This window comes from Sprattus sprattus, assembly GCF_963457725.1.
Source record: "Sprattus sprattus genome assembly, chromosome: 2".
Lineage (NCBI taxonomy): Eukaryota > Metazoa > Chordata > Actinopteri > Clupeiformes > Clupeidae > Sprattus > Sprattus sprattus.
Window position 1 is genome coordinate 7,861,656 of NC_137921.1, and position 10,079 is coordinate 7,871,734.

General features: G+C 40.1%; 1 protein-coding gene across 1 annotated transcript; it reads left to right on the forward strand.

The window, feature by feature from the left end:
* Positions 1-817: 817 nt before the first annotated feature.
* On the forward strand, positions 818-3,406 carry LOC308361201 (tumor necrosis factor receptor superfamily member 14-like; the record flags this gene model as incomplete). Its single annotated transcript, XM_080833469.1, has 7 exons — positions 818-848; positions 2,014-2,172; positions 2,289-2,414; positions 2,565-2,720; positions 2,818-2,905; positions 2,994-3,124; positions 3,348-3,406. 7 exons carry the CDS (start codon positions 818-820, stop codon positions 3,404-3,406), a joined length of 750 nt encoding a protein of 249 aa, XP_080689595.1.
* Positions 3,407-10,079: the final 6,673 nt, after the last annotated feature.

Here is a 10,079-nt window from a genome sequence, read left to right on the forward strand (position 1 = left end):
GTGTAGCGCCCTCACGAGACCGCTCTTGAAGCGATTTTAAACACGCTTTATGGGAGAGTGTGCAGTCACTCATAGAGTTATGTGCCAAAGTAAATAACTTAAAGGTTTAGTTCATGCTGACCACTAGCAATGTCGCGCAATCTCTTCATAGGCTAACCTCATTCCTAGCATGTACAGGAACACGTTAGCATTGTGACCATGAAACATTGAAGAGAGCACATTATTTCCTGTGCGCATGTGCTGTCGTTTTTCACCAGCCGTTCTTGCTCTCACTACCTGATCCAATTCGCTACCTGATCCAAGTCGCGCATGCGTCACTTTGCGACACTGTGGACAGCGGGCTTTAATCGCTAGCTACAGCTTGGGGAACTTTGAGAAATACCTTCTTATACTTTAAGAAGCTTGGTCATTGTATACAGCTGTAGGTTCTTAACGTTTGTATAACAAGGAAGTTGAAGATATACTGGATATCCGGAGGTATTTTGTTCTCCCTGTCAAGTTCTATTGGCCAGCACATCAATGCTTTATTTGTTTTACCTACTGCTATATTTTCTCACTTAATACAAACTATTTGCCTTTTACCCTGACTCCGTCTCCACACTTTTAATAATTCAATATTACATTAGTTATACCCACTGTCACTACCCGATCCTAGTCCACTACCCAATCCTAGTCGCGCAAGCTCAGACACAAACGCTTTACGGCATAAGGCTCATCATCAACATATGGGGCTTGTAAAAACTCAGGGTTTTTTTTTAACACTTGCTCTGTTAGTGGTGAAAGATGCCCTTTTCACTGATCCCACAGGAGTGGGAAGATGGGATCAGACACTGGGTCAGAAATGGATGGTAAACTGATTAAAAAGACATGTTTTCAACGGCAGAGATTTAACAAAGATTGTTTGTCAGGAAAGTCATAAAAATGAGTTGGTAAAGAATTGGTAAAGAATTCAGCTATGAAGTTTTTTTTTTGCCACCTGGCACCTGAAATACACATGGGTTTTATGTCAGCAGCCGGTCACTGTCAAATGCATCATATTGTCTACTGTTCACACTTAGGCTGAATCCCATTTCTCCCGCTACCCCTTCGTCTTTCCCCTTCCCCTCCGTTTTGCGCGTTCATGTGGAGGGGTAGGGCTGTCCCAATTCACGTTAAGACAGAGGGGTAGGGGAAGGGGAAGCGCTTTCTACCGCTCCAAACGGAGATTTTCCGAGGGCACACTTCAAACGGAGGGGTAGACTGATTTCCCTCAATGCATTGCGAACCCGTGATCATTAAAGAACAAACATCGCGCGAGTCCATTTAAAAATGTCGGAAACAGCAGGGAAAGCATCACAGAAATGAAAGTATTTTCTTTGTAATTCATGATTTTAAAACTTGTTTGATGAAATGTTGCATTGTGTAAATAACAGCTGCAGGCGCCATGTTTGTTTATATCTGGTGAGTGACAGCTGTCGCTCTCCGGTAACGTAACAGCTGACGCTTCGTACTGATGACGTACGTAATTGTTGAAGTGCTATCCCAATTCGAAGGGCTAGCGTTTCAACCCCTTCCGCTACCGCTCCGTTTGAAAAAGCGAAGGGGTAGGGGTAAGGGTAGGGGTAGAGATGAGAAATGGGATTGGGCCTTATACTCATGATTTGACATTGCTTGTGTATTTTTATATTATCTGTATGTTATATGTACCTAATCTGTATTGGTATGTCTGCATATTGTTTTAGGGGCAAACCATGACCAGAGCCAAATATTTTGTGGGTGTCAAAATACCTGGCCAATAAAACTTATTTTGATGGCCGTTCCACATGACTCATTCTAACTTGTACCAATCTGACTCTAATGCATTTGTAGGAGATAGTATTACAGTTACGTAAAAAGTCCTGAAAATAGAAAAGCACAAATTAAATTAGAATTAAGAAAATCAAGGGGGCAATGAAATAAACTCTCTCTTCATTGGTTTGACAGATGCATCAGGACATTGAGTTTGTTGCGCAGCCATCTTTGTTGAATGCACAGTCATCTTAAAGTCAGCTGGACCCGAAGTTGATGAGGAAATCGTGGTGAAGTTGATGATTACAATTCTGATGATCCTGCTGACCGTGTCTGGGGTCTCTGCTGCCTGTGGTCGAGCTGAATATCTTATAGGGCAAGAATGCTGCCCTATGTGTGGTCCTGGTAAGTAGCAGTAGTTACTGTGTCATAGTACATGACATGCTCCTTCGTTGGAGCTTTCTACATCATTTGAAATAAACCAATGTTTGATTAACATATCAACTACTTACTCATTAAAGGTTATTATGTATGGAGACACTGCACCGAGTTCAAAAGTACGACATGTGTTCCATGCCTGTCATCTACTTACATAGATGCACCCAATGGACTACTGTCCTGTACATCTTGCACAGTTTGCGACTCAAGTAAGTCAACTATTTCAGCAGTGTTGGTTTGCCTTCCTTATTAGTTTAGTTTATGTGCATTCTATGTATATTATGTCAATTTTTTTGCAATGTTGATTGGTTGGTTGGTTTTTCAATCAACTTAATAAATCACTGTATATCCTATTATAGGTGAAGGTCTTACAGTGAAGAGGGCGTGCAGCTCCACTTCAGACACACTATGTGAGCCTCTGGAAGGCCGTTACTGTACTGACCCAATAAAAGATGGCTGCCGAGGAGCTGTGGAACACACAAAGTGCTCACCAGGGCAGTACATCAACCAGACAGGTTAGACAATCCTCTGTAATTACCTTATAGAGACAAATGACAAAGTTAAAAAGGTCCGTAGTAGATGATTTTCCTTTATTTGTTTCTGTCCATGCAGGTACAGCATCCACAGATACTGTCTGTGATGACTGCGTAGGCGACACATACTCAAATGGATCATTAGCATCCTGCAGACCACACACACAGTACGTTCATTCACTTGGAATATTAAGTTTAACAAGGATTATATACCAAGTTATTTACTAAAGGTAACTATTTATGTGATCTCTGTAGGTGTGAGTTTATTGGACTTGCTGTCCTAAGAAAAGGATCAGCTTCATATGACACTGAGTGTGTTCAAAGACAAAACACTGTTGCCATTTTAGCTGGTATCACACCTGGCGTTGCAGTCCTAGCTGCTACGTGTGTGGTGTTTACATATTTTGGAAGGAAAAGAAAAGCTCAATTTCTAGGTAGGAATATTCATATTTCTTTTTATTATTTATCTACTCATCTTCAAACTTACAGACTCACAACTTTTAAATGATTGTGTTTGATAGAGAAATCTGAAACTCTGACTATAAAAGGTGTGTAAATCATATGCCTTTGTGTGCTGAAACATGACTTTTCTGTCTCTGTATGTGTCAGCGCTGAACCCTGCTCCTGGCACTGTATTGATCCCCGTCACCTGTCACTCCACTTTTTAAACTCCTCACTCCCCTCGCTTCCTTGTCTGGCCTCATTTCGTAAAGGACTTATCCCTGAAGACTCAAGCTCCGGACTATAAGCAACTCGGTTCGTTCTCCACTCCATCTCCGACTTCAGGGTCATATATTCTCTCCGCGTTTTCTCCCTAGTTCCTGTGTTTCCTTGTTCCCTACACTGTAAAAAAAAAATCTGTAAAAAAACAGTAAATTACTGGCAGCTACGGCTGCCAAACAAAAACCGCAAAATTAAAGTAAAACATCCTAATTCAAATAAAGTGCAAAAACCCTATATTTACAGATATTTCCATTTAAGGATTTGCAGAGAAAAACTGTTTTTTTTATAGATTTTTCCTCAATTAATACAATCAAACACCATTAATAAAGTTACATCCCTAACAGTTTAGCAGAGAAAAACTGTTATTGTACAGATTCTTCCTAATTTATTACGAGCAAACACCTTTTATTAAGTTAGGGTACTAAAAGTATAGCAGAGAAACACTGTTATTTTACAATGTTTTCCTCGATATTTAAGATTAAAAACCTTCAATAAAGTGGCAGCCCTAACAGTTCAGCAGAGAAAAACTGTTATTTTACAGATTTTTGTATCTATTATTAATATCGAACACTTTCAATAAGGTGACAGTACTACAAGTTTAGCAAAAAATGCTGTTATTTTACAGATTCTTCCTAATTTATTACGAACAAACACCATTCATTAAGTCAGGCTTCTTTAATTAAGATTAAAAATCTTCAATAAAGTGGCAGCCCTAACAGTTCAGCAGAGAAAAACTGTTATTTTACAGATTTTTTTATTATTAATATCGAACACTTTCAATAAAGTGACAGTACTACAAGTTCAGCAAAAAATACTGTTATTTTACAGATTCTTCCTAATTTATAACGAGCAAACACCATTCATTAAGTCAGGCTTCTTTAATTAAGATTAAACACCTTCAATAAAGTGGCAGCCCTAACAGTTTTGCAGAGAAACACTGGTATTTTACAGATTTTCCCTCATTTATTACAATGAAACACCTTCAATTAAGTGACGGCAATTCACATTTAGCAGATAAACTGTAATTTTCCAGATTGCTCCTACATTTTTATGATCAAACACATTCAATAAAGTGCTGACACATGCTCAAGATTGTAAAATGATGGTTTTATTTTGGAAGACAATTATTTCAAACATTGACTTGCAGGGTTTGTGATTGAAGAGTTTCAGGTGATGCAGAGTTTATTGATGGAGTAAGGACGGGGAACAGGACACAAACAGAGTATACAAATCAACGAAAGGGTTAACAGACAGAGTTCTAACACAAAGATCTAGGAACATGAACTAAAGATCGCACAGAGTCTCACTCTGGCTACTGTGCGCAAGGGCAAAGAACAGAGGTACATGGCTACAGGCCGGACAAGACAGTCACATTACTCCCGGTGCCGTATGCACGGCACTCTGGATAATGCAGTCCTAAAAGTCTGCCGGCACCGAAATGGCTGACTCGGAAGCCAGCAGACAGGGAGCTTGCGGGGCTGGACGCCCACGGACAGAGAGCTTGCTGGGCTGGAAGCCAGCTGACAATGGGGTTGTAGTTGCCGGTGGCCGGAAGGCGGAATCCCAGGGACGTAGAGTGGGCCACAGATTTAGAAGACTTGGGCAAAGGTTTCACCCTTGTAGCGACGAGACCAAACACGGAGTGAGGGGAGTGCAGGTTATATATAGGAGTGAATCAGGTGTGTGTGATCATGTGATTTGGGAACTGAATGCAGTGCAGCTGGGATGGTGAATGATACTGATGACATGCAGCTGAGAGCATGAGTGAGAGTGAAACAGGTGTATGTGCTTGTGTGATTGAAGGGGGCGTGGCCGGAGCGGAGCTCAGCAGGAACATCACAATAGCCTCTACCCACAAAAGTTAAAACATTTGACTTCAGACTCATATTAAACTACATGGAGTGAGTCAGTCCATTGCAAAGTAATTTCCCCCTTGTCTCGTCTTTATTGTTCTGCATTGCTCTGGGCCAGCCAGATCCAAGGTTAGGTCAGGTCAAAAGTATTGGGACACCTGATCATCACACATATATGAGTTTCACGCACATCTCATTCCAAAACTACTCTATAACAGTTGCCTCTCTTATAGGAAGTCTTTCCACAAGATTTTGGAGTGGGTCTGTTGGATTTAGTGCCCATTCAGCATTAGGGAATTTGGACAATGCTCTTGTGTGACTAGACCAGGCTTGCCGATGCCGTTAGAATGGGTCCCAAATATGTATAGTGGTGTTTAGTTCAGGGGTGGCTTGATTTTAACCGAATGAACAAAGTGAGTCTGTGACGGGGCACCTGTGTGACCCACCACTGCAGCCTGTAGGCTGCTGCTTTTGTGGACTGGGTGAAGGTGTTTTGGTGTGTGTGTGTGTTACATGTTTGATGTTCATGTCTTTGTTCAGTTAAAATCAGCACACATTCAATGTCTTGTCTCTGAAATGTTCTGTTTATTTAGTTTAACAATTATCATATTGTCATATTTCATACCGTTTGTCAACCGGTGTTTAGTGTCTAAGTTTGTGTTGTGAAGATGGCGATATATGGAGTTTATGTTTAATGAGATTTGGCTGCTTTATTATGTGTCGGCTATGCCGGCACCAAGCCTAATTGCTACCATGTATAGTCTGTGTTTCCTAGTTGATTGGGAGTTTGATTGTTTAGGTATGGCTGCTGTGAGCCACAGGTGTTGGTGCCTTGCTGATTGACACACCTGAAATCAATGATTGGTATGAGCCAATTCAAGGTGCTTGTCAAGGCTACTTAAACTTACCTTTGTTCTTTGTTCAGGAAAGTTGCCAGTTTAATAGGACGTAAGTCCTTGGAGCTCTCACGATGGGCTAGTTACCTTGGTCCTTTTATTTGCTTTTGTTTTGTTTCGTAGTGAGAGTGATCGTGTTTAATAAGGACTCTCACTGACCAGTTAATGGTCCTTTTTATACATGTGGTCTTATGTGAATTGCTTATTTGTTGGTGGCTTCATGCATTTGTCCTTAGTGAAAACTGTATTTTTTATATTGATTTAGTATTGTCAGTGTTTTAACTGCCTTTGTGCCTTATTTGGGTTAATAAAAATACCCATCTTTCTAACATCTTCAACCTCCTGAGTCCTCTTATGAGTAACATCTTGCTCTAAGCGTGAAGGCTATCCCGACCTTTTACAGAGTCTTATCTTATCAGGATAACCCAATCAGCCAGCAAGATACGGGAACCTGTAACTAATATCATAGGTTGATTGACCTGTCAGTCTGACACAATGCGCGCACCCAAGACTATTTTGTTGCTATCATATGTCCATGGTTGCTATGGTAAACTCTGCTAAGTCTGTGCGTGAAAAACATAAACTAATACTTTCCTTGACTGGTCCACACATGTGTCAATCATGACTGTAGACCAATGAGATGCAAAGATATCCGAGTGCACAACAGAGAAGGTGGGATGTAATCAGTAATTCACGTGCATTTGTTTTGCCGTTTAGCCACGCAAGTTTTGACAGTTCTATAACGTAATGCAGGTGCACAACAAAACACATTTATTCTACATCATCATGGCTTCTAAAAATAAAACAGAGAGCCAGCCCCCAAAAAGATTGTTTTTATGGGGTAACAGTAGTATTGGAAGAGCTTCAACGGTTGGATGACGAGAAGATTGAAATAGAGTCTGGTATAATCAAAAAGCAGCAAAAGTCACGGAAGTGTATGGAGGGCTCACCGATTATTTATATTCTAACTTTTGATTGGGATGAGATATCAGTTCCAAATTTGTTCAAGTGATGGCATACCCTTGGGGGCACACAATTATATGACAAAACTGGGCATTTCTATTCATTTTCCTACTTACATCCACAGTAATCTAGATGTAAATGAAAAAAAATAGGGATCGCCTACATTTTGGGAAGGTTATCGACATCTTTCTAAAATTTCAGATATCATATATGGTACTCATAGCTTGACGGGTACTCTGTAACATCAAATTGAAATTTTCCACCATTCTGTGCCTAAAACTCAAAAGTAAGCCTTTACATTTGGGCATGGAATTTTTAGGTCATTTAGGAAAAAACATCAAGGTTCTAACAGGTTAAATGAAAATGGGTTTGCAAAAATGTTTATGCTGAATTAGTGAAGAATTCACTGTAAATTTACATAGAATCATGCTAAATTGTTAGTATGTACATAAACCATAATATAATGAGCTACATATTAAATTACAGATTATCAGTGTAATTTTATTTACATTTGCATGTATTTCAGAAAAATGGAAAATGTATGTATAAATAATACAGTTATTTTCTGTAAAAAAAATTGAAATCCATGTAATTTGTCATTATTGGCATTATCCTTAAAATAGGAGTCGTGTTTTTAATTTATAGTTAACCTCCATTATTATATGTAGTTTTGTATACAATTTCAAAAAACAGAAAACCACTGTAAAAATGTAGAGTTATTTACTGTAAAATTAGGTTGTTTTTTTACAGTGTAGTTTGTTTTCCCTAGTTTCATTATTTTCTTCTGAGCGTTGTGTTTAAGGACTGTAAACTTCTGAGCGTTGTGTTTTTGTGAATAGAAGCTTCTGAGCATTTATTTCCTTTTCATTTGTGTTCGTTTATTCCGTGAGCCACGTTTGTGTTATCCCCGTTTGATCCCCTGTGTTCCCTGTTCTGGCTGAATCCAATAAACTCGGTCAACCAACATCTCTTTGTCGCCTGAAGTCTGTGACAGTATGCCTTTGATTCTTAAGTGCTGATGTTTCTATCTCTGTATGAATGCCTAGAAGTGTACCTTCTGTGTGTGCGTACGCGAGGGCTGATGAGAACTAGTTGGCCTTCTTTTCTGCCTTGTTGATGCATTATGTTGCAAAAAGCGTATTTTGCGTGGTGTGTTGGGGTGGTAACATCAACACAAGAGGATGCAAACTAGATCAACAAGCTGGTGAGGAAGGCTGGCTCCGTGGTGGGAATAAAACCGGACAACCTGGAAGCAGTTGCGGAGGAGAGGACGTGGAGGAAGCTGGATGCTATCCTGAGGAACCCCTCCCATCCCCTCTATGACGAGTGTCGTATTTTTATCTACTTATGACTGTATTATTGAATAATGTGTGTATTGCTGGTACTTGAACATGGACATCTCAACAAATAAGAGGTAGCAGTTAGATGATAAGGCTGCCATTAGGCAGAAGGGCCCTTTTTGGAGAAATCATATGGCAGACAGACAGGCCGTTTCTTATAAACCCCCTTGCAAAGATACCTTTTATGATAAATCACTCGGCAAACATGCCTTCTCTGAAAAAACACACAGCATGCACACCTAGGCACATTGGGGCTTTGCAAAAGCTCTGGGGCTCTGCAAAAGCCACAAGGCAGACAATGTCAAGACACCATATCCGGAAAAAAACGAGGCACCTGTTATCACAGGAAACTGTGCAACATGCATCTTGAGGTGGTTAATTCTGTTGACGTAGACAGAGCTAACTGTTCAATATGCAAATTGTTAAGATAGATGTGCATATTGTTTTCCATCTCGGTGTGGTCGAGTCCAATGACGCAAATAAGACACAAATGCAACCAGGAACAGAGCAGAGCAAAGGGTGGTTTGATCTTTATAATGGGGCAGGGGACTTGTTGGTTGGGTTTTCTACTTGATGGCTGCAATATGCTAAGAGTCTTTGAGAGGCTCCATGGACCAGCTCAGCAGGAGTTATCTCCTCTGAATTAAACTGTTCAGTATATTCATACCTATTAGCCTTGAGAAGTTTCTTGAGAACTCTTAGAATTTTCCACGACACGAGCTACAGCAGATGGGGAGCACTTTCAGCCACAGACTGATCCCTCCTCTGCACACCACAAAGCGCCTTGGCCAGTCCTTTGTGCCAGTAGCCATCAGACTCCACAACAAACACAACCTACTTCTAGTTTTATGCAATGTATGTATTTCAATTCTTTTTCAAATTTGTATTCATTATTTTTTTATGTTTATGTATATACTTGATTCCTATTCCTACTACCTTGCTGCTACGACAACTGAATTTCCCTCACAGGATTAATACACATTTATCTATCTATCTATCTATCTATGACCTTGGATGTGGGAAACCCACCATGTGGTTACCTCCGCTGGCATAGTGCTTTGGCATCAGAGATCTCAAACCTTAATCTATATAAACATTGTGTGATGTGTTTAAATGTGTTTCTCTCATCCCTGCTACAATCTGATAGTGAGCCAGGGCTCTCTCTCTCATCCATAAAGATGACTGGGCCCGTGCTTTTCTCTTGTCTGCAAAGACATGAGTGAGCCCGATATGCATATTGAATTAAAAGATACTAAAACACAACTCTGGAGTCTGAGCTAAACTTGAGTGTGAATTTTAACAGTGTTCATTTTGTGTGTTATTTTGTATAAATTGATTCTTACTGGTGTATTGCAATTTTCAGACCAGACCATGTTTCCCTTATAATACTGAAGTTGTTTATTTCTAAATGATAAGCATGTCTCTCTTCCTTTCGTTTGTCTACACAAATGTGTGTTTGATGGGACTTTCCGCTGCTGCTAGATTTGTTTTTCACTTTCACTTGAAGGCAGACCGCATCCACTACACAGGCAGTCAGTTTGCTGGCCAATGCTCCATGGCTTGGCA